General features: G+C 41.4%; 2 protein-coding genes across 2 annotated transcripts in view; both read left to right on the forward strand.

Annotated features, from left to right (window-relative positions):
• Positions 1-824: 824 nt before the first annotated feature.
• scaf8 (SR-related CTD-associated factor 8) lies at positions 825-23,173 on the forward strand. Its single transcript, XM_058398189.1, has 20 exons — positions 825-999; positions 2,047-2,130; positions 15,337-15,381; positions 15,475-15,636; positions 16,156-16,312; positions 16,890-17,017; positions 17,814-17,987; positions 18,101-18,180; positions 18,332-18,452; positions 18,627-18,758; positions 18,900-19,009; positions 19,083-19,276; positions 19,428-19,528; positions 19,661-19,774; positions 19,876-20,032; positions 20,131-20,261; positions 20,356-20,494; positions 20,588-20,653; positions 20,736-20,945; positions 21,054-23,173. The coding sequence occupies exons 1-20, from the start codon at positions 970-972 to the stop codon at positions 22,511-22,513; spliced, it is 3,795 nt and encodes a 1,264-aa protein (XP_058254172.1). The 5' UTR covers positions 825-969; the 3' UTR covers positions 22,514-23,173.
• tiam2a (TIAM Rac1 associated GEF 2a) overlaps positions 22,483-24,475 on the forward strand; it is a 73,914-nt gene continuing 71,921 nt past the window's right edge. The window contains exon 1 of the mRNA XM_058398185.1: positions 22,483-22,527. The gene's annotated coding sequence lies outside the window, so the exon portion shown is untranslated. The remainder of the gene's footprint in view (positions 22,528-24,475) is intronic.

The raw sequence follows: 24,475 nt of genomic DNA on the forward strand, positions 1-24,475 counted from the left end.
ATCCTGAAATATGAAAAAAAACCCTGCCCAATCATGTAGTATAAGTTTATTAGTATTTTAACATAATGAATTAATATAATCGGTACTTACAGTTAATGATAAATTTCAAAAACAAAACAATCGAATATTTCCGAAACCGAATCGTAATGAATAACAGATCGTTATCTTAAGACTGAAGATGGTATCATATCAGTGGTTTCAGCGTATCGTATCATAACTGAACTGAATTACACAGTTTTATCTTAGTATTAGATTCAGTAGTGTTGTAAAAACCTTGATTTCTATTGAAAATATATCTTATTAAAATAGTTTTCTTCTAAAAGCCTGACCTCGAGCTTGCTAACAGAACGCAGTTCCACTACTGCTGCTGCCCCCTGGTGGAATTAGAAAGAATAGTATTTCTTTTACTGTCAATAAAATTGTTTTTAGTTTAGTTATTTTTTCTGTTTTGACATTCCAGATCGAAACAGAACGGGCATTTACACTTCACGTGTACTTTACTGTCAGAATGTCCACTACAGTCCACTGTATAGATATTATAACTTAATGCGGCGTGTCACTCCTCGATTTTATACTCGACTTTATAATACTGTTGTTATAATACTACTAATAATGTAAGGCTATAATGTGTCGTTGGCAGCAATTTCGCGCATGCGCAGTACAAATCGTCTTTCCGCTCCGGATCGAGGAGTGACACGGCGCGTGCAGAAGCTCTGGAAAACCGTTATTGTTTTCAAACGATTTCATTCTAAAATGACGGTTTAACAGTCGCCCTCTAGTGGCAGCTCGGCGCATCGCGTGTCAGCCATATTACCACCGAGTCTCCTCCATCTCAGCCACTAAAACCCTCAGCGCCATGCAGCCAGCTGCAGCTCCATCCCCCGGGCCGTGACGAGCAGAGGGCGAGAAAAACCTCCTAAATATTCACTCTGGTACAGAAGAAGAAGAAGACGAGATAACCAGTGCATCATGGAGGCTGTTAAAGCGTTTAACGTAGAGGTCGGTTCATTAAAGTCCAGTTTATTTATAGAGTTTTAATACACGAGTTCTGACAAAAATATTATGCTAAAGCTGTAGCTAATGCTAAGCGCTGTAGGCCGTAACTCTACGTACACCGCAGCGCTTAGCTAGGTGCTAACTAGCTAGTAAATCAGTGCACTGGCGCTTTTTATTGCGTTCATTTAACACAGGAATTCCAGCACGGCTAATAATGCTAAATATTAAAGTAAAATTGATGCAGGTACACTTAACGCAGGAACTAGCACTAACCGGAACATCGCGGCTAACGCTAACACAAAAGCCGCTAGCATGTCTGATAGTTATCTAGCCTTGTCATATTTAATACATATACTAACCTGTTTGTGTTAACCAGCATACTTCTGGAAATTTTATAGCTTTAACTCTTAACTAGAACCAAGTTCTAACTATGATTAATTTTATCGGGTTAGCTTGTGCATAGCTAGCATGCTTCACGTTAGCTGTGCTAGCCAACAGCATCAACCTGTTATGAATCCTGTACAGATCACACATCTGGTTTAATATTCATAAAAATACGTTTTTATTAAAATAAAGCAAGGATTAAAATGAAACTCTGATGTGACACGACACTTCTCGTGCTAATGTAAATATCATGGGAATTAAAAAATGAATAAATATTTAGACTTTAGGATTCAGGAGCAGGGAGAAGAAAACGTGCCCTGAGGGAAAAACACTGCCAGCTGTTATGCGGATGGAAACCGGAAATGGATCATAGAAACATCTGGATTGTTGATGTATATTTTTGTCATTGTTATTATTTTTATACACAGTAATGTGATGTTTTCTGCCTCTGGTTGCGTCATTAGATGTTGAAGTAGCTGGCAGTGATTTATTTATTAGAGGTTAAACATCATTTTTTATTATTTTGGACGGGAGGTCTCTGCAGGAAATCGTGTGAATGTTTATCCAGACAGAGCTAGAGTAATCAGATGAGCTCTCAGACTTGGGTGAAGATCTCAATAGATGATGTTAAATGAATCACGTGTGTGTGTGTGTTGTGTTTTTCAGCTGTACTCGCTGAACGAATACAAGCCTCCCATCTCCAAAGCGAAGATGACCCAGATCACCAAATCGGCCATTAAAGCGATAAAGGTAAGTATCTAGACAAATGCAAGTGTGGGGGAAAAGAGGGAGCAGGTTTCTGGTTTCCTCTCAGCATCATGCTGCATAGCAGAGTGAAAAAACAAGAGTTGTTTAGTGTAATTTAGTGTTTTCTCACTGATTTATTTCCTCCTCATTCCAGATCTCTGCAACACAGATTACCTTATTACTCGTGTTGTGTTTGGTTTTAGATAGTTGGACAATTTGACGGTAGAGTCGCATTCAAGTAGGTCTCGAAAGGACAAAAGTGTAATATTTAGCTTGTTTTATAACTAGTTAGACATGTTACTATAAATCCTGATTAATTATTTGGGGACAAATAAAGTTTATTGAATTGAATTATCACTCTTAACGAGGCGTGTGAAAGATGTGGTGTGTATCCTGCAGTCGTCTGGAGGTCGCTTCAGAAATGAACACGCTGCAGACGTAAATAACAGAAGCAGTGCAACACTGTGTGGCGCCGTGTCCGGTAATAAATAAACACTAACGTTGTCTCTTAAATCGCGTCCTTTTGTGCTATTCTGGATGCTTATGGAGTACACTATATTGCCAAAAGTTTTGGGACGTCTGCCTTTACATGCACATGAATGTAATATGGAGTTGTCCCGCCCTTTGCAGCTATAACAGCTTCAACTCTTCTGGGAAGGCTTTCCACAAGGTTTAGGAGTGTGTTTATGGGAATTTTTCACCATTCCTCTTGTGAGGTCAGACACTGATGTTGGACGAGAAGGTCTGGCTCACAGTCTCCACTCTAATTCATCCCAAAGGTGTTCTGTGGGGTTGAGGTCAGGACTCTGTGCAGGACAGTCAAGTTCCTCCACACCAAACTCACTCATCCATGTCTTTATGGACCTTGCTTTGGTCACTGGTGTGCAGTCATGTTGGAACAGGAAGGGGTCATCCCCAAACTGTTCCCACAAAGTTGGGAGCATAAAATTGTCCAAAATGTCTTGGTATGAAGCTGAAGCATTGAGTTCCTTTCACTGGAACTAAGGGGCCGAGACCAACCCCTGAAAAACAACACCTGTACTCAGTGATTTGAAGGGGTGTTCTGAAACTTTTGGCAATGTAATGTATTAACACAAACATTTTTCTAATTACAGTTAGTGTTCAAACTTTAAAAACATCCTAAATCTAGGTCTCATTGGCTCACTGGCTGCATTGTGTCTGTGACTGAATAAACACTTTGTTAATTAGTTGAGTTAATTATGTAATCCGGTGTGTTAATGGATATTTTATTTATTTATTTTTTGGATGACCCGGATATGGAGCTGGTCTTGAATTCTCGATTCTGATTGGTCAGCAGGTCTGACCCTAGTTTTGGCAGTTTAAGCTCTGGTCCAGTGTTTAAGCCTAAATTGCTTTCACTTAGGGGTGTGTGTAACCTAAAAGATGAGTCTTCCAGCATCCAGATGTTTTGTTAGATTGGTAGTAAAATGGAAATTAAACAAATATGATCAGATGGCCTGAGGAGGAGCTTTGTGTACATTTTAAGACTTCCAGCTAGCAAAGGTGATAAGTGTTCTGGCTTTGTCTTTTATAATAGTTAAAAGGAACATTTACCACATTATATTATATCAGGATATTTTTGTAAGAGTTGGTTTAAAGAACATGTATTAAAGACAGAAAAAAAAAACAGTCATGGGAATTTCATTTGATGTTATTGAAAAAGTATTGGAATATATTTGGGATAATGACTGTCATATGACGGTTATACATGTCCTTTAAACCAACTCCTGCAAAAATATCAGTTTACCTGAGCTGCTTTCTGCTTTTTTGGAGTCAGCGTGGTCAGTATTTCTGTTACCAGTGGCATCTTAGTGTCATAGGTCATCATGATGTGATGTCAGGAAAGGCTGTAACTGTTCCAGGGTTTATTCAGTGTCCACTGAAGCAGGACAGGGATTAAGCATAATTTTCAACCGCGAAAGTTTGCATCTTCTACACGCCGTAAATGTTACGTGATGCTGATGAGTGATCCTAACAGTGTCTAAAAACATCAGAATTACAGGTTGTGTTTACAAACTGGAGCAGTTACACCGATCAGGTATAACATTGTGAGCAGTGAGAGGTGAAGTGAATCAGACTGAGTATCTCCTCATCATGGCACCTGTTAGTGGGTGGGATATATTAGGCAGCAAGTGAACATTTTGTCCTCAAAGTTGATGTTAGAAGCAGGAAAAATGGACAAGTGTAAGGATTTGAGTGAGTTTGACGAGGGACCAAATTGTGATGGTAGACCACTGGATCAGAGCATCTCCAAAACTGCAGGTCTTGTGGGGTGTTCCCAGTCTGCAGTGGTCAGTATCTATCAAAAGTGGTCCAAGGAAGGAACAGTGGTGGACCGGCGATAGGGTCATGAACGGTCAAGGCTCATTGATGCACGTGGGGAGCGGAGGCTGGCCCGTGTGATCCGATCCAACAGACAAGCTACTGTTGCTCAAACTGCTGAAGAAGTTATTGCTGGTTCTGGTAGAAAGGGGTCAGAATACACAGTGCAGGGCAGTTTGTTGTGTATGGGGCCGCATAGCCACAGACTGGTCAGGATGCCCATGTTGACCCCTGTGCACTGCCAAAAGCACCAATAATGGGCATGTGAGCATCAGAACTGGACCACGGAGCAATGAAAGACGGTGGCCTGGTCTGATGAATCACGTTTTCTTTTACATCACGTGGATGGCTGGGTGTGTGTGCGTCTCTTACCTGGGGAACACATGGAACCAGGATGCACTATGGGAAGAAGGCGAGCCGGTGGAGGCAGTGTCATGCTTTGGTCAGTGTTCTGCTGGGAAACCTTTGGTCCTGCCGTCCATGTGGATGTTACTTTGACATGTACCACCTACCTAAGCATTGTTGCAGACCATCTACACCCTTTCATGAAAACAGTATTTCATGGCTGTGGCCTCTTTCAGCAGGATAATGCGCCGTGCCACAAAGCAAAATTGGTTCAGGAATGGTTTGATGGCCAGAACAACCAGTTTGAGGTGTTGACTTGCCCTCCAAATTCCAAGTCAGTCCAATCTAACATCTTGGTGCCAGATCCCACAGCACACCTTCAGGGCTGTTTTGGCAGCAAAAGTGGACCAACACAATATTACACAGGTGGTCATAATGTTGTGCCTGATCGGTGTATCATGGCTATGACATGAAGCTTGGCTATAAATATTACGTCATTGGTATAAGAGGAATGAAATGCTCAGAGGTGTGCTGTTAGAGGAAAACAGTCAACAGATTCATCTCCTCGTTCTGTCACTGAATATTTTGCTAAAAGGCACAGTGACAGGTTTTCTGCTCCTTATTTGTCTTAACATTTCTACAGTAAATCTGTGAGAAAAGTGTGAATTTAGTGTCTCAGAGACGTGTTAGAAGTCTTGAGTGATGCTCTTGATACTTTGAGAGAGAGATGTCAGTGTGTGTGTGACAAGAAGTCGATTATAAAAGAGGAATAAACACAAACTCTTCACATTGTGCTTCCTGTAGATAAATAAAGCGATGTTTGTTAAGAAGATAACAGTGTAGTCACGCCACTAGAGAAAAAATTAATTACCATGCGAGTCTGAGTCCCATAAACTGGATGATTTCTGAATATTTGTTGAACCTGATATCTGCAGTGTTTACAGATTTATATTTATTTTCCACATGTAAATTCACTCACTGTGTAAAATTTGTTCTGTGACTGTTAGCAGGTTTGGTTTAATCGTGCTGTGTGATTGTGTGTTCTTTCTGAATAACACCTTTTTCCCCTTCCCTCAGCAGCTCTCCCAGCACCCCAAAGCACTGAAAGGACGATGGGGGAGTGAGAGAGAGAAAGAAAGAGTGAAAGAGAGAGAGTTTCAAAGTGATAAGAGAACCCCTAACCAGCTTAGGTAGGAGATGGGCTGTTTTCATAGGACGATGGAGCATAAAGAAACCAAATAAATGACTCACAAGTGCTCTGACTTGTGTACATACATCCACAAACACACACATCAGTAACTGTTCAGTTTGTAGCTGCTGCTTGCTGTTAGAGTTGGACATGTGCTTGGTTCTTCATGTGGTCCACATTTAAGGAATTAACTTCATCACTGAAAATCACATTCAACGGATATCATTTTGTTCAGAATAGAAATAATCAGACTGAGTGTTCAGATTGTTGTAGATCGAGACTATGGCACTTGACTGTGATGATTCAGGTGTTTGCTGTAAGTTGTGTGACGTGGTCAGATTTTTTTAAGTTATCCTTGGTTGTGTTTGGATTTATTCTGTTTCATGGGTGAACAGATCAGATCGTGTCACGATTACCCATCTCATAAAAGATGATGAACAGAATGCTGCATAAAAGTTTTACAAATTGCACATGCACATATATCATATAAAGCCAAAAGAACACAGTGACACGCTTAATATAGAAATGTTTACGTTTATATCATTTGGTGTGTCCACTGTATTTTTTTTTGTCTCTGTTCATCAGTCCTGTGCTTCGAGTTTAGCAGCTCAGATCTACAGAAACACAGCGTCTGTATCCCCAAAGCCACAGTCAGTTATTTGGGTTGATTCACAATCTTAAATTTCTTTCTTCCCGCTCTAGTTTTTGATCGAGTCTTGCATCGTAATTTTGTGTTCTCACCTCAACAAAAGAACCACCTTTGAATGAACAAGGCGTAATTGAAAGTCTATTAATGAGCATTAAACACGGTCCAGGGCAGCACTTTGGAGCTTTGACCTGTGTGATGGGCTCGCTGATGAATATGGTTTGTCCACCCATGTGCTATTTGTACACTCCAAGTTGCTTCTAGTGCTAGATAAGGCCACTTTCTCACGATTTAAATCTCTAAGCTCTATCTTTGTCTGGCTTTGTGGTTAACTTTAAAGGTCTTCTGATTCCAGATACCACTCTTTGTAATGTGACTGGTTTTTAATGGTAGCACCATGCTTACACGCCCTTATCCAGAGCCACTTAAATTTTCATCTCATTTTATACAACTGAGCAATTGATGGATAAAAGCCTTGCTCAGGGGCCCAGCAGTGGCAGCTTGGTGGACCTGGGATTCCACCTCACAACCTTCAGAGCAGTAGTACAACACCTTAACCAGTAAGCTACCACATCTTCCAAATGCGCTTATGGTCCATCCAGAAAATATTTAATATTCTAGTCCCAGAGTAAGCCGTTTACATTTTCTGCTCTGCTGACAGAAGCACGATTTTTAGATTTTTGTCAGTATAAAGGCAAATACATGCTGATTTATTTATTTGTTTGTTTGTTTGTTTGTTTGTTTGTAACACATTTTATCTTAACATATTCATTTTAATCAAGAGGAAGGAAGAGTGAGGGAGGGAGCAACTGCTTATAGCGCAAGTGAGACCAGGAATAGGTCTCGTTACATTGAACTTAACTATAAACTGTTAAAAAGCACAACACTTCTTTTAAAAAAAGATAAAAATTGGTAAATTGCTGTGGTGTAAGTGGAATAAAACACTCACTGCAGACTGGTCTTACTGGAAAATAACTTTGCAGCAGTAATGGTCCTTATTATTTTCCTCTCACATCCTAGTGTTTCTCACTCATATAAAAGTTTGGTACTGGTCATCGGTGTGGTTTATACTCAAGATCTTGTGTGTAAGAAGAGTCCTGAGAGCTGGAACATAAGCAGAAGACTTTGGTTTTTGTCTGCTCGAGAAGCAAATACATGTAAAGCTCTGCTGAAAGATGTTAGAACTTCACATGGTGAAATACTGCTGTTTAAGCAGCCTGTTTGTGTAAATGACCAGAAACCAGATTTTTGCTGGTCAGTAACCTTAAGATTTTATTTTAAATCGTTCTACTTCAAAAATACATGAGTATGAAACTATTTGATGTAGGATCTGCTATATTTCAGAAGTTTGCCAGTTTATGATGTACAATAGAGCTTTTCTAGAAGCTCCTCACCTTTTAGGATGTGGGTTTTTTACTGAAGGTCTTCAGAATTATTTTTATAAATAGCTTTAGTCCTAAGACATGCTTTTACTGCTAACGCGTCTTCTCACATTAAGAGCATTTTGTTAGAATATGCAGCAGAATTCAGTCCCACACAGAGCTGAGCAGTTTATGGTCGTTCAGATGTCCATCATTTTTAAACTCTTCTGGTCTTTTAATCACTAAGAGAAGATCAGAGCAGATAAACTTCAGTAATCATGTGTTCTTTGGATCTAGTTTGTGGATGTAGATAATGGAGCATCTTGACTTCAATTAAAGTTATGATAGAAGGTCAAGTGTGAAAATAGTGACTTTTCTACATTTACATTCAGTCGTGTTGGAGGTTTACAGCCCTGCTCATGGGTCCAGGAGTGCCAAATATTCTGATTCCGATATTTCAGGGCCTCAGCTGGAGCATAATCTCTTCTGTATACAAGACCTAATCACCCCAATGCCTTATTCATTCATTCATTCATTCATTTATTCATTCATGCTGTGACTTTAGGGCTTTTCACACTTGAAATTGTTAACCCTGGATCATCCTAAAATCCCGGATAAAGGGAATCCTGGGTTATCTGTAATTGCGTTTCACGCTGCTCATAATATACCTGGGGTTAACTGTTAATTCTGACAGATGTTTCACACTGTACATTCCTAAATGTTAATATTATTTGCATATTTGCGGATTGGATGAACAGCAGGCATCCTGTTTACATGACAAGTGTTTCCTGTTACTGACGTGACATGAGCCTCGCTGCTTAATTTCTGATCTGTTGCCAAGCGTCCAGCAGCAACAAGCAAACACCGCGCCATTTCACTTAGCACCGCAATGTGGGGTTAACATCGCAAATGCAGTGCTAACCCTGCTCCAGAGCAGAGTTTCATAACCCTGGGTAAAATTACAGGTGTGAAACGTTTCTATACCCGGGGTTAAAAGCGATGTTTGGAACTACGATAACCTGGGGTCAAGTGCAGTGTGAAAAGCCTTTTTGAGTGGTTTAGATAATAATAGAAAAATATACTTAACAGGAAATAATGCTTGTAAGAAATCTGAAGAACCCTAATAAGAGCGTTCTCGTCTCCTTTCTTCTCGTCTTTATCAGTGTTTTCTTTCACTTTAAAGACTGCTTCAGTTTTCAGACTCCTGTATTTTAGTTTAGTTTATAGTTTATTATAAGAACTCACCAACAAAGACATAGCTGAGGTCAAGCGGTAATAAACCATGTGCTTTAGCTGTTATAAACACTGAACGGGACTTCATAATCTTAGACGGAATTCCAAATACTACAAATTAGAGAGACTGAGATTAAATAAATAAATAAAGACCAGATTACTGACTAGATTACGGATCAGTAGAACTGAATATCCTCAGGTGTTTCAGAACTAGTCTGGATTTCCTTCACCTGTCTTTGACTACTGAGTGAATTGTTTGTGCGTAATTATCTGTGATTTAATAAATTGTAGGTGTATTAATATGTATATGAATCTCAGTTTTAAGTCCAGGCATGTAATGACCAGATATCCAGCAGATCTTTCCAGAAGATTTAAGGTGCATTCAGTAAAATTAGGAAAACAGTTTTTCATGGTTACGTTGATGGATTCAACACTTTATCCCTTCTCCGCATTTGCACTCACTCACAAAGCTCCATCACATAATAAGTTTTCAGAGCGTGCACTCGCAGGCGTTCCTCTCCAAACACCCTCGCAGGCGTTCCTCTCCAAACACCCTCGCAGGCGTTCCTCTCCAAACACCCTCGCAGGCGTTCCTCTCCAAACACCCTCGCAGGCGTTCCTCTCCAAACACCCTCGCAGGCGTTCCTCTCCAAACACCCTCGCAGGCGTTCCTCTCCAAACACCCTCGCAGGCGTTCCTCTCCAAACACCCTCGCAGGCGTTCCTCTCCAAACACCCTCGTCAGCACAAAAAAATTGTTTTAATGCTTAATTTTGAAAAGTAGAAATTCCTTTCTGCTTTTTTTCCCTTTTGGGATCAATAACATCTCTAGACTCTTTAAAACACTCTAATTTGCACAGGACTCATTAAAAACACTCGTTAAAAAGACTCTAAAGGTAAACTTTATTACTTTTCAATTTTTATTATTTTCAGTATTATTAGTATTTTTTTAGTCTTTTTTGCCTGCCTTATTACCTGTGTTTGTGGATACTGCTGGAAGTTGTAAATTTTCCATTTGGATGAGTAAAGTATCTATCCATCCATCCATCCATCCATCCATGATTTACACCAACTGATGTCCAGCACTAAAAAACTTTCTAGAATTAAACTCTCATTATATCACATATAATAACTTTTATTCACTGTATTAAGAACTTTAATACATCCTGATGTGACTGTATCTCCGCCGGTGCCAGCGTCGGTCCACGGCTTGCATGAGTTGTTCGTATTTGGAAATTCTTGTTTCTTTGCTCCGGTTCAAAAACAAAAATTTGGCGTGAACAATAACTAACGAATCACTTAGCACTTGATTGTCATGCATGTATCGTTTTGTATTTGACTGGAGCCTGTGGTAAGGTGATGGGATTTATTCTGGGTCTGTTATATGAACCTTGAATCTCGTTTTTTGGGTGTTTCGAGCTTTTACGCACCATCTACAGACCTGTTGTTAAATTCTGTGTAGTGAGTATGTGTAATGAACAGAACGAAGGCATTTGGGTTGATTTATTTCCCTCTCTGTGATTTTCTTTGCTGTATGTAATGATTGTTTTGTTTATATTATTACTTTGGTTCTCATGCATGCAACTGATCATGTTTTGAATGAAGGTGAATACGTGCTCTATCTAAAGCACATAAGTGTGTAAGTGTGTGTGTAGTTCCTGGTCTAGCTAGCTGTTTGTATAAATGTGGCGCAATTTTTTATTTTTATTAATTAATTTTTTGTAGTTTTTCATGCCAAATTTGTAAACTGCTGGATTTTTTTCACCCATAACCACCCAAAAAAAACCCCCAAGATTTACAACTCTGACATATAGAGCTACACTATATTGCCAAAGGTTTTGGGACGTCTGCCTTTCCATGCACATGAATGTAATATGGAGTTGTCCCGCCCTTTACAGCTATAACAGCTTCAACTCTTCTGGGAAGGCTTTCCACAAGGTTTAGGAGTGTGTTTATGGGAATTTTTCACCATTCCTCTAGTTTCTGAGGTCAGGCACTGATGTTGGACGAGAAGGTCTGGCTCTCAGTCTCCACTCTAATTCATTCCAAAGGTGTTCTATGGGGTTGAGGTCAGGACTCTGTACAGGACAGTCAAGTTCCTCCACACCAAACTCACTCATCCATGTCTTTATGGACCTTGGTGTGCATTCATGTTGGAACAGGAAGGGGTCATCCCCAAACTGTTAGAGTAACACAAAGAGCATGAAATTGTCCAAAATGTCTTGGTATGAAGCATTAAGAGTTCCTTTCACTGGAACTAAGGGGCCGAGCCCAACCCCTGAAAAACAACACCTGAATTCAATGATTTGGCAGGGTGTCCCAATACTTTTGGTAATACAAGTATACTTCTGGAAGCTTTTTCCTCAAAATTCTTAATTTCTTCCTTTTTATCCTCACTTTTTTAATAATAAGTTTATAACATGTCCTTGTTGATTTAATGTTATTAATTTTAGGTACGTCATTTTCCTTTCCTGTACCATTTGATGAACTGAATTATGTTCTGTTTTATATGACTTCATGATTTATGGTGTAATAAAGTCATAATTATGCCAGTCAGTAATGTTAACAGGTATTTATAAATAATTAGAAATATAATGAAAGCTGGCTCTTCGGCTCTTACGCTGTAGTTTTTGACTCCATATCTGTGTCAGTGAGATGAGACACAGACCTCACACAGGACATGACATCTTTGGTTGGAATTTTTGTTTGCATTTTACAGTACACATTGAAGCGTGATTGGATCACACTGGGATTCTCGGGCTTTTCTATTAGGTTTATAATAAAATCGCTTTAAGGGATTCGTGAACGTTAACTGTTTGCATTAACCAGTCAATCCAGCATAGTGTTTAATTGTAATGCACGTCCCCAGTAAAAATGTTACTGGGAACAAAAAACAAATTTTTTTCCACTGAATGTAATCAGTAACTCAGAAGTGCTCCAGTGTGGTGATGATTTCTGTGGTGGATATTATTCATTCTGTTCTAATCAGTTTCCCAATCAATCTGATTTCCTGTGCATGGTTAATCACTTCCTGTCTGTGGCTACAGGAAGACATGATGCTAGATGGTCATTAGAGTCAGGGTTTGTTTTTTTTTTCCTGAAGGTGAAGCAACATCTGGAGAAATCTGTAGAAAGTGTTTTTCCTGGCCTGTTTCCTGAACAGGATGTAATCTCTGTGTATTATTATCTGATGTTATTGATCTGATGGTCTAAATCACTGTTTAGTTTCTGAGAGCGATTGTGTTTGGATGAATCTTACTCGACGGTCAATGTCGAAGTGTCGCGTTCATGAAAACCTTTAGAGTGATTATTATGGTTAGGGTTAGAGTGGCTATTACAGTGAGAGACAAGACAGCTTGGGAAAGTATGGACTTGTGTGCAGGAGATTTTTCAACTGTTTCAGCTGTGTGTGTGTTTAGGTGAGTGAAATCATCTCCATCCTTGTAAGATAGTCAAGTAAAAGAACATCACTTGTGTTCAGGACTGTCTAAGAAATGCTGGGGAAAAAAATACAGTTTAAGGTCATGTTTGTCTTAGATTTGCATATTTGCTGTGAATTTCAAAGAAATGTCAAAATTTTGTTCTGCATTTTATTTTGCATAAACTCTGCATGATCTGTCAATTTTATTGATTTTATTTCCTGGCAGGGAAAAGAAATTCAGCTGCTTAAAACCTCAAGGAAATTTTTTTTCCTTCATACAGCAGATGACTGTTTTCTGGTTCGGTTCCCAGCTTGGATCGTGAAACTTGAATGCTGCAAAAGCAAATGAGCAAAACAGTGTACTTAATCTCCTCAAAATAAGAATTAAATCAATATTACGAATTTAACCATGAGTGTGTGTGTGTGTGTGAGAGAGAGAGAGAGAGAGAGAGAGTGCTTAACTGTTACGATTCTTGGTGTGTGTGTTTGGATTTGGAAAGTATACACAACGATCAGGCATAACATTGTGACCAGTAACATGAATAAGACTGAGTATCTCATCATGGCACCTGTTAGTGGGTGGGATATATTAGGCAGCAAGTGAACATTTTGTCCTCAAAGTTGATGTTAGAAGCAGGAAAAATGGACAAGTGTGAGGATTTGAGTGAGTTTGATGAAGGGACAAATTGTGATGTCTAGACCACTGGATCAGAGCATCTCCAAAACTGCAGCTCTTGTGGGGTGTTCCCAGTCTGCAGTGGTCAGTATCTGTCAAAAGTGGTCCAAGGAAGGAACAGTGGTGGACTGGAGACAGGGTCATGGACGGTCAAGGGTCATTGATGCACGTGGGGAGTGAAGGCTGGCCCGTGTGATCCGATCCAACAGACGAGCTACTGTTGATCAAACTGCTGAAGAAGTTAATGCTGGTTCTGATAGAAAGGGGTCAGAATACACAGTGCAGGACGGGTCAGCAAAAGGGGGACCAACACAATGTTAGACAGGTGGGCATAATGTTATGCCTGATCAGTGTATATAATGACCGTGATTTAGATGTTTTAGTGCATGATAGGTCTCATAAAGTGGAAAGTTGCAAATTAGCATCAGACTTTGTGAAACCTTGTGTTTATTTTAAGAGTTAACTGTAAGGCTCTGGGAAAGTACAGATGTAAATCTGAGTCATGACCGTGTCGAATTAGAGCAATGCCAGAAATCAGAATTGGGTTGATTGAGCATGTAATGCAGTTGCACAGTTTCAACACCAGAGGTCCTCACAGGGGTAAAATATACAGCGATCACATGATCATGTTTACTTATGAATGTAGATGATTATTTTTCAGACATGGTGAACCTGTAGTACTTCTGGTTTGCAGTATTTAAAAAAAAAAGCACATGTTTGTGATTGATTAATCTTTCAGTCTGTGTTTAGTTGTTTGTCGATAACACTAGTGTGGTGTAGTTCAGGGGGATGTTATAACATGCAACTTTCATGTTCACTTACTTTCTATTATTGATCTTTAAACCGCTGTTTTTTTTCCCTGACATAAAGAACTACTTCCTGAAGTTTTTCCCTCAAATTTCTTCCTTTTTTTATCCTCACTTTTTTAATAATAAGTTTATAACGTGACCTTGTTGATTTAATGTTATTAATTTCAGGTACATTTTCCTTTCCTGTACCGTTTGACGAACTAAATTATGTTCTGTTTTATATCCTGTTGCAAAATCAGTCATGACTTCATGATTTATGGTGTAATAAAGTCGTAATTATGCCAGTCAGTAACATTAACAGGTATTAATTAGAATATTAATTAAAACCTTTAAATGTATAACCGGTATTAATTAATAGGCTAGAATTAGTTATATTCTGCCCTCTTGCAGAAACTCTTGGGTAATGATTAGAAATATAACAAAACAGAAATGGATGGTGGAAGATTTCACCTTTTGTTTCGGAAACAAATAAAATCCCAGAGTAGCTCCTCTGAAATCGGACATTACCTCAGAACCTCACGTACTTTTTAATCTCAAGCTAATGAGGCTGTACTGTTCAGATTTCTTTATTTTGCGTCACTTCATCATTAACCCCCATCATCTCTCACTTCACTTTTATATCTGCACTTTATTTGTCCTTAACGATTACACTAAACATGTTCTGTAGTGACCATGACCCAATAAATTAGAGTAATTATTTAAATATCCTTTATTCAACTTCTTCTTCGTCTCCTTCTTCTTTGGGCTTTTCCCTTCAGGGGTCTCCACAGTGAATCATCTCTCTCCACCTATCTCTATCTTCTGCATCCTTAACACTTACACCCACTAGCTTCATATCCACATTTATTCCATCCATATTCCTCCTCTTTGGCCTTCCTCTTTGCCTCCTGCCTGGCAGCTCCATGTCCAACATTCTCCTACCAATATACTCACTCTCCCTCCTCTGGACATGTCCAAACCATCTTAATCTGGAAATACCCTTTATTCAACAATGGGAGTTTATTATAATTTACTTGTATAATGTTTTGCGTTTTTTAAAGCTGACCTTTTTAGAGAAATGTTTTCACTGACCCGTTTTATCCGTAAATGCTGGGAGGAATAAAAGAAAAAAAAAGAAAGAAAAGAATATCAGATTTTGTGTGAATGTATGAAATAATTCAACATTTTCTCCTCCGTTTTTTTTCCAGTTCTACAAACACGTGGTACAGAGTGTGGAGAAGTTCATCCAGAAGGTCAGTGATCTTATGAAGACGAAATGTTTTGTTTATTAAGCTTGACTTTTAATTGACATACATTTTTAAAATATTAATAATAATAATTCACAGTGCAAGCCTGAGTACAAGGTCCCAGGTCTGTACGTCATCGACTCGATTGTGCGTCAGTCGCGGCACCAGTTTGGCCAGGAGAAGGACGTGTTCGCTCCACGCTTCAGCAAGAACATCATCGCCACCTTCCAGAACCTCTACAGATGCCCCTCTGATGATAAGGTAGACTCTCCGACGTGTCACACTGAGTTCCTGGCTGAAATCTGATGGAGTTTTATTTTATAAAGATCTGAATTTATTTTTTAATCTGTAATTAACTACAGATATAGCTGCATCTGTAGAGAAATGTTAGAACTAGTTATAAAAGGCCAGGCTGACATGTTTGAAGGACCTGCTGTGTAACTCTCACACTCATGTCTGACCACAAGAGGGCGCTAGTCATACTTAATACATTCTCTGTGTATTTTGCATACATAGTGTTTTGGATGTTGCTGAGGTACCTGACAAAAATAATCATATTTCCATCACTGACATAGCTGATGTTTGTGTATGTAAAGGAAGTATGTAAGGAAATGTTTGATGCGCTGATCTGTGGAATTTTACATTTATACATGTTTGAAGTCCTGTTGCGGTTCCTGTGTGGTGTTCTCTGCTGTACCACATAAAGTTCATAGGCTTGAGAATCACTGGAGATGGAATGTGTGTGATGTGTGATGGAATGTCCAAATGTTCCTGTTTCAGAGCAAGATCGTCCGTGTGCTGAACCTCTGGCAGAAAAACAGCGTGTTCAAAAGTGACATCATCCAGCCGTTACTGGACATGGCAGCGGGAATCCCGCCCCCAAGTGTCACACCTGTTCCCGCCAGCACAGCTGTTCCTGTTAACAACGCCACTCCTGGTTTGTCTCTCAGACACACACACACACACACGTATGCATTTTTATGCATGTGAAGTAAAGCAAAGATTCATTCAGAACTTATGATTTTATTATTTTTATAAATAACATATACTTTTATATAGAAACATTAAACAGTCTGTATTTACCTTGACTTTGAGTGAGTTTGACAAAGGACCAAATTGTGATGGCTAGACCACTGGATCAGAGCATCTCCAAAACTGCAGCTCTTGTGCTGAGTAATATGTGAATAGACACGTACTGAGGTATACAGAGAGGGGAAATTAATATGTTTTGTGCATAGACAAAATGCCGGGTCAGATGAGATGTTTGTAGTCCAGGAAAGATCCTCAGCAATATTCATGCCCAGGAATCTCATTTCAAACTGAACTGATTTTATGACACACATGGAATATTTTTAGTCTTGATTCCAGTTTAATTCTGCAGTAAATGTGCAAGAGTCCTATGAATAAATAATTGTATCTGAGATCTGTTTTTAGCTTTATTTTATCCTGACTCAGCTCACTGTATTGCTAAGAAAGGTTTATTTGTGATTAATGAATTTGTCCTTGTCTAACAGGCACTCCTGCTACTCCGGCCACTCCAGCCAACATCATGCCCAGTTTACCGGACTGGGCCTCTCAGATCTCTAACTCGGACACCGTGGCAGCAGTAGCACAGATCCTACAGAGCCCTCAAGGGCAGCAGGTCAGCCCCTGTCTCACTGTCTGATTTACCCACGCTGCTATCTGAGGCATGGTGTGTAATTATGTAGTTTGGGGTCTCTCAAAATGAGTCTTTGAGCTGAGTAACACGGCCTCGATTGCTTGGCGGAGATGCAAAGAGCCACTCCGGTTTCACTCTGCAATTAAGTGGAATGAAATCTAATGGGCTGTGTAGGAGTTTCCAAAAATCCTTGGCTGCAAGTGATAAAATGCCATCTGCTGTTTAACACCGCTCAATGTCTTCAGAGTTTGTGTTTAAATAGAAGAAGCTAAGTGAATTAATCCAACAAGGTGAAAAAAATGTGGATATCTTATGATATTTTGAAGATTTATTTATAATCATTGTTAACATTATTACTATCTTACCTTATTCATGCGCACACACAATTCTGATGCGTAAAAAGTTCCCAACTCTCATTATAATGCAAACTTTTCCAAAAGCTATCACACAAATATGGCCTTATTCACATGTTCCATTGTGCACTCTTAAAATGAGTCTTTTTCTTGTCATATATATTTTATTCTGTGATTTTATGAACATAAATACTAGCTGCTGCAGCATGTCCTTGACTCTATAGTGTGTACACTATTAAAACCACACGGCAGTGTCGTATCAGGAAGATACACTAGATGGAGCCACGTGTCAGGGCTATATGTCCAACCTCCAAAGCTGAGTTACGGATATGAATGTAAACATTTTAATCGGACAAATCAAGAATATTTTAAACACTAATAAATACCTCAGTCTGCTATAGTGTCCCTTGTGCTGTGTTTTGCAGTTGCAGCAGTTGGTGCAGAGTCTACAGATGCAGCAGCAGAAGCCTCAGCCATCTCTCCTGCAGGCGCTGGATGCTGGGCTGGTGGTCCAGCTGCAGGCCCTGACCGCTCAGCTCACAGCGGCTGCAGCAGCCAACACACTCCCACTCGAGCAGAGAGTCTCCTCTTTCAACAAGGTAAAGAAAACACCTTCACACGTTTATTCTGTAGCCATGTTCTCTTTTTCTCTCTCACACACACACACACACACACACACAGACAGTTTTAACATTATCCTTTCCTCTTGCAGAAACTCTTGGGACAGTTTGACTTCGGTGGCGAGTCCGAACCCAGTGATGATTCTAAAAAGGACACGGCAGCACCTCAGCTGTATGTGCTATTATACATATGATTTATCTTGTTCATGCTAACATCATTTGTCCATTGAGGAGGCTAAGATTTGTGCACTTCTGTGGGAATCTATGGAAGAAGAAGAAGGAAGGATGTATTGATGGAATTAAACTCTTTCCCTCTGTTTCAGGCCCATGGTTTCAGAGTCCATTAACAACTCCCTGTTCCATCAGCTGGCTGAGCAGCTCCAGCAGCAGAACCTTGAACAGTTTCAGAAACAAATTCTAGAGCACCAACAGCATCAGCAGAAGGTAAAAGAGATGGAAGAAAAATTATACAACTAATTTTATACACTGTTTGTTTTATAGCTTTAAAAACAAGGAACTTTTCTGAAGGAACATGAGAATGAGATTCTATACCTACAACAGAGCATGATGCTTAGATGAGAAATCTAATTTTTCCATTTTTCACCTTCCTTTCTTTAGTCCATCAGTCTGGAGAGCCAAGAAAGCATCTTTGGTCCTGAGAACTCTGCTCCTGCAGCACAGAGCAACATCCAGCCACAGCTCCAAGAACAGGAAGCCAAGCTGGACGATTCTATCGACAACCAACAACAGGTAAGAGATATATCACAACCACAAATTTTGAGGTCACATTAAATACAGACTCGAGATTGAAATGGGGGGGGGGGTATACAGAGAGTATACAAGAGTATACAGAGCTAACCTGGAGTGTTTTTATGTTCGTGTTTGGTGCAGGACATGGACCTGGACGAGGGACAGGACACTGTAGATGAGGATATGTTTGAGTCAGATGAGAAGAAAACCAGTGGTACTCGTTCCAGAACACACTCTCGGTCTCGCTCCAGGTTAGACAAGTAGCCAGTTAAAGGGTTTAATGTTTCCACTGGACAGAAAAGCTCATTTTACCTCTTACTGCAGGTCCCCAAAGAGGAGGAGGTCCAGGTCGCGCTCAGGGTCCCGAAAGCGAAAACACCGGAAACGGTCGCGCTCGCGGTCCAGAGACCGCAAAAGGAAATCCTCTCGCTCCTACTCCAGCGAGCGTCGTGCACGGGAGAGAGAAAAGGAGCGGCAGAAGAAAGGCCTTCCTCCTATTCGCTCCAGATTTCTCAGCGGTATGATTGAGGAACCTGCTTATAGTCATGTGACATAATATTCAAGTTATATGGAATTTAAATTAAATTTTATTTAATGCACGTGAAAGCCTAAGGCTCTAATATTTTTATATTTTTTATGTTTGTTTGTCTGTGATTTCATTCCTTTCAGTGTGTAGCACTACATTGTGGGTGGGCCAAGTGGACAAGAAGGCCACACAGCAAGACCTTACCAACCTTTTTGAAGAGTTTGGCCAGATTGAATCCATCAATGTAAGAAATGATGAAATCTGTAGTTTTATATTTTGTCCTGAATTCATTGAGCTTTCAAGATTATTAACAGAAAGGTTTTATAGACCGGGTTATTTCTTGATAATAGCTTTTCTTCCTGTTTGTGTGTTTTAGATGATTCCTCCCAGAGGATGTGCGTATATCTGCATGGTGCATCGACAGGACGCTTATCGCGCACGACAGAAATTAAGCACCGGCTCATACAAAATCGGGTCAAAGGTTATAAAGGTTTGTATCACAGTGCAGGTATATTTTCAACTCTGACTGGTCAGAAAGTGTTTAGTATAAAGTGTTAATGTCTCAAATACTGATTGTGTGTGTGTGTGTAGATCGCCTGGGCTCTTAATAAGGGTGTGAAACAGGAATATAAACAATTCTGGGACGTGGATCTCGGAGTAACGTACATCCCCTGGGAGAAGGTCAAACTGGACGACCTGGACGGCTTTGCAGAAGGAGGCATGATTGACCAGGAAACGGTTAACAGCGGTAAGATACTATGTTTACACCACATCGAAAATAAAAAGGGTGTAGCAGTTGTTGTGGTGAGCTGTTTCCTACTGACTCTGCTCTGTTTGTTCTGGCAGAATGGGAAGCTCAGAAGAACACTGAAGCACCGAAGGAACCCCAGGTTCAGCCGGTGTCTGCTGAAAGCAGTGCAGCCAGCACCTCGCAGAATGAAACCTTCACACAGCCTGTGGCCATGATGCCTGTGCAGGTACATACGCTTTATTATGAGATCAGTATCGGCCTACTATTTTTCAAACTATGCACGTACGCTTGACGCACAACTATTTTATCTATTTGTTTAGATCCCAGTAGCACAGACAGTCCCTGCTGTTGGCCTGGTCCCACCCGCTTATCCTGTCACCATGGCAATGCCTCCACCTGGCTTCGGTCCTCCACCTCCCTTTCTCAGGGCAGGATTCAACACTACGCAGCCTCCACCAGGTACAGCCGCTGTCGCAGTCAGTTCTCCACTGAACTGACCATGTTATAAGCGTTACGTTTGATTGGTTTATTAATCACCGTGTTCGTCTTTAGGCTTCATGGCCACTTCCAGTGTCGCTCCGTCTGCTGTTGGAGCTGGTCTTGGTTCAGCACCATCACGTAAGTTCTGCCTCATTTGAAATCTCTCTAGGGTGTGTGTTAAAACATAGTTCCTAATTGGGTCCAATTCGTTTCCTGGCAGCTCTGGTACAGCCTACTCAAGACGGCAACAAGGACTCAACATTTGGAGCGATGCTCCCTCCGACGAGCACTATCCCAGCGAGCTTCATGCCCTCGGGAATGCCTGGAGCCGTATTTAACCCTGTGGGAGCTCAGGCACAGCAGGCCAGCACTGACAAGACAACTGCATCTGGAGAGAGTGTAGAAACGCCTAATGAAATAACACTACAGGGTAAGTAAGAGTTCTGTGGGGTTTTTTGTGGCATTGTACAAGCTTTACACAAGAAAAGTCCTAAACCTTTGCCATCGCTTAGAAAGTTTTCTTTCTGTCTGTTTACAGGAATGCAGAATGCTGTGCGTAGTGGGATGGGTTTACTGGGCATGCACCCTTCTGCATCTCTCTCTCATCCTCTTACTGGCCAGAGGATGCCCGGGCTGCTACCTCTTGACTTGCGGCCGAACCTCCTTCAGGGAGCTGGGGCTCGCTTCCCCATGCTCATGCAGCAAGGCCTAGCACAGCAAGCCAACAGCCTCCTGGACACCTCGCTTCAGGCCCGCACACGAGCCCCTTTTCCTCCGATGGAGCACTTTAATCGCGCAGAAGGCCCCTTTGCAAGGGCCCCCAATCCTGCAGCTCCTCCGCCAGACAATATGGACAAAACTAATATTAATAATAATACACCGACTGCTTCAGACAGTGGAGGCCAACAGGAGGGTGATCAGGATTATCGTTTCCCACCTCCTGAGAAACAGAGCACGGGTCTGCTGAGGACACCTCCTCCTGAGATGAGGTCGGAACCCACGCCTGTTAGAACTCCTCTGCTGGAGAGACCTCCCAGAGGAGGCATGCACTCGGAGGGCCGAGAGGGACCCGGGAGACGGGAGTCCATGCCGGGTCCCTTCAGAGGCGAGACGCGCTGGGGTGCACCACGTGGGGACCTGGACGAGCGAGATATGAGAGGAATGTCAGCAGGACCACCGAAGAGCCTTCAGGAGGATCGGGGAAACCCGAATTTCCAAAACCGTTTTGAGATGCGTGGCGGAGGAGCCATGGGCGGAGTAGGGCCGGGCTGGAACCGTGGAGGCGGACCCTTCAATGCGAATGTGCACCAGGACTTTGATGATCGGCGCCGACCCTGGGAGAGGCAGAAGGACCGCGATGACAGGGACTTCCGCAGGGATATGCACGACAGCCGGCACAGGGAGCGAGACAGAGAACGGGAACGAGACCGTGAACGCGGTCGAGATCGGAATCGGGATCGAGAGAGAGACAGAGAACAGGATAACGATAAGGAGAGAGACAGGGACCGCGGGGGCTGGGCGCCCCTTACTCCCCAACCTCAACCTCTCCTCCCTCTTCCCAGACCATCCCAACCTCTGCTCCCCCTCCCGACACCTCTGCTAAACCTGCCTCCGTCTCAGCCCGAGTCGCATCCTAAACCTCTTCTACAGCACGAACCACAACCCGCAGGGAGACCAGCCGAATCGCAGCCGGACATAAAGCCGCCCCCGCAGTCGCAGCACGAAAAAGAGAGTGCAAGTGCCCAAGAGAAGAAAGACAGCTTTAGTGACGGTGTTCACGACCCGGACTCTAAATGGGAACCTGACCCGGAACCCCCAGCCAAGCCGTCTCACCCTTCCCCGTCCGCACCCGCGGCCGAGCCCCTAAAAGAAATGCAAGCTCCAGAAGTGTCCGCTTCCCCGCTCGTGGCTGGAGGCGGCGGACAGACCACGCCGAAGGAAGAGGCCGAGACTGGGACTGAGCCTGAGCTAGTGAAAACGGACACTGAGGAAACATAATCGTCACTCAGTAGGTAAAAAGATTTTGTATAGTTGTCATCTCTGTACTTATTTCAAAACGGCATCCACAGGACCTGCTCAGTTCTGTCGCTCAGAAAAAAAGAAAAAAAATTATCATGCCAGTTATGTACATCCTAGAATGCTCACAATAGAGGATTTCACTGGTAGGTGATGTTTTAATGCTTTATTTTCATTTCCTTCTCTTTTTTTTCTTTTCTTTTTTTTTTAATGCAACCCCACTGTTTTAAAGCTAGGTTTTTAAAATCCTTGGAATTTGCTTGCCAAAATGCCAAAATGTTGTGTAGCCTAATTGTAATTTGGGGAGGGTGGGGAGCTGTGACCTTCCTATGGAAGAGTTTAAAGGACGCTGGCTTTTCCCCCCCTAAAGGATCGAATGTGTGTGGGGGGGGGGAGGAAAAGAGAAAAAAAAAGCAATCAAGGCCTGTTCTGTGTTTTGTTTTCCAACCAGCGGCTGCAGACTTTAAAATGAATGAATGCCTTTGTGGTGTCCTGATGCTTGTTGTCTTTTAAGCAAATTATACGTACAGCCAATACAGTGAGAACAGTAATGCCGTTTTAGTTGCTTTTGAAAAGAATACAAAAAATTAAAACATTTGATGTACTATCCCCATCTTAAATGTCTGATTTTTCTTCATCACACTGCAGCGAATTCATCGTCTCAGCCAGAAAAGGTCACAGAAGGCGACTGGATGTTAAGAGCACTGTGTTTAGTTTCAAATAAACATGCTTTGTTGGTTAAAATGCTTTAGGACTGTATTTACTGTGACCAGAATTATGAACCATGTGAACGCTGAATACGGGCAAGCTAGTGTCGCGGGGAAAAAATGGGACTTTTTCCATGTAATGTGACGCCCATCTGATGAAGTAATGTCTTGAAATAAATGTCTTGTGTCTGATAGCTGCTACACACACACACACACACACACACACACACAGGTGAATTAATTGCTACATGTGCATAAAACGGGAAAAAAGTCTCCTAACATAACCAGACATAATCGAGTCCCCACTGTAGCTGTTTCTGGAGGCTTCAGTCAGTAAGATACAGAGATCTTCATAAACCACACAGCTGTCTGGAGTAGCACACAAACCACCAGCGTTCTAGACTCGTTTCTCATCTTCTGCTAACCAGCTTCAGCCTTTCTTTACTGTAAATCTGTCATTTTTTTGTCCACAAAGATAGGACACAGGAAAATGGACTCCAAGAAAAGACAAAAAGACTTTGGCTTAATAAGATCTTCCAGCGTAAATTTCATCAACTCTTGGTCTATCTAACAGACATTGGGCCAGAACAAACACAACGTCTGAAATAAGAGTATACGAAAGGAAAACGCTCCTCTTTTTTTAAAAAAATTTTCATCTTATAGAATTTGCATCCCGCTAAAATGAGTCGCTACATCCGGCTGAAAATGATCAAATAGAAATGCTGTGCGCTCGTCCCTTCGAATCTAGGCCAGCTTTCATCACTCGGTGCAGACGTTTATATCCACTTCTTTCATCTTTTTCGTCCTCGTTGAGTATGCGGTGGAACGGAGAGCGTGGACGCTGCAGTTCCACACGCGTCATAAGACCGTCAGGAATTTCAGCCTAAGGGCGAAATTTTGTGTTTTAATACGCCTCATTTTGTACATTTTAAAGATGCTCACCTACAATTTCCTGTCACATAAAACTCCCGGATATACAGCTAACATCCTGGGATATCAACAGCAGCTTTCTTATTGCTGATTAACTTTTAAACTATTAACAGAGTGGTGATGTTTTGGCTCAGTGCTGTTGCACTTTATATTCAAACTAAAAGACGTCAGTTTTCAACACGAAGAAGAGGAGGATAAACGTCTGCTTTATTCGTCCACTCTGCTTTAGACGTCACTGCTTCTGTCATTGTTTTGAACGTTACACATGATCCAGACTAGAGCTGATGGATCTGATACAACCAGACTA

Source organism: Hemibagrus wyckioides, linkage group LG09, assembly GCF_019097595.1.
Source record: "Hemibagrus wyckioides isolate EC202008001 linkage group LG09, SWU_Hwy_1.0, whole genome shotgun sequence".
NCBI lineage: Eukaryota > Metazoa > Chordata > Actinopteri > Siluriformes > Bagridae > Hemibagrus > Hemibagrus wyckioides.

What these genes read in the sequence shown, in the direction of transcription:
- scaf8 (XM_058398189.1), top strand. Translation starts at nt 970, where the DNA reads ATGGAGGCTGTTAAAGCGTTTAACGTAGAG. An exon ending in TGGAGAAGTTCATCCAGAAG is followed by an intron (nt 15,382 to 15,474) that starts GTCAGTGATCTT and finishes AATAATTCACAG; the next exon opens with TGCAAGCCTGAGTACAAGGT. An exon ending in CACTCTCGGTCTCGCTCCAG is followed by an intron (nt 19,010 to 19,082) that starts GTTAGACAAGTA and finishes CTCTTACTGCAG; the next exon opens with GTCCCCAAAGAGGAGGAGGT.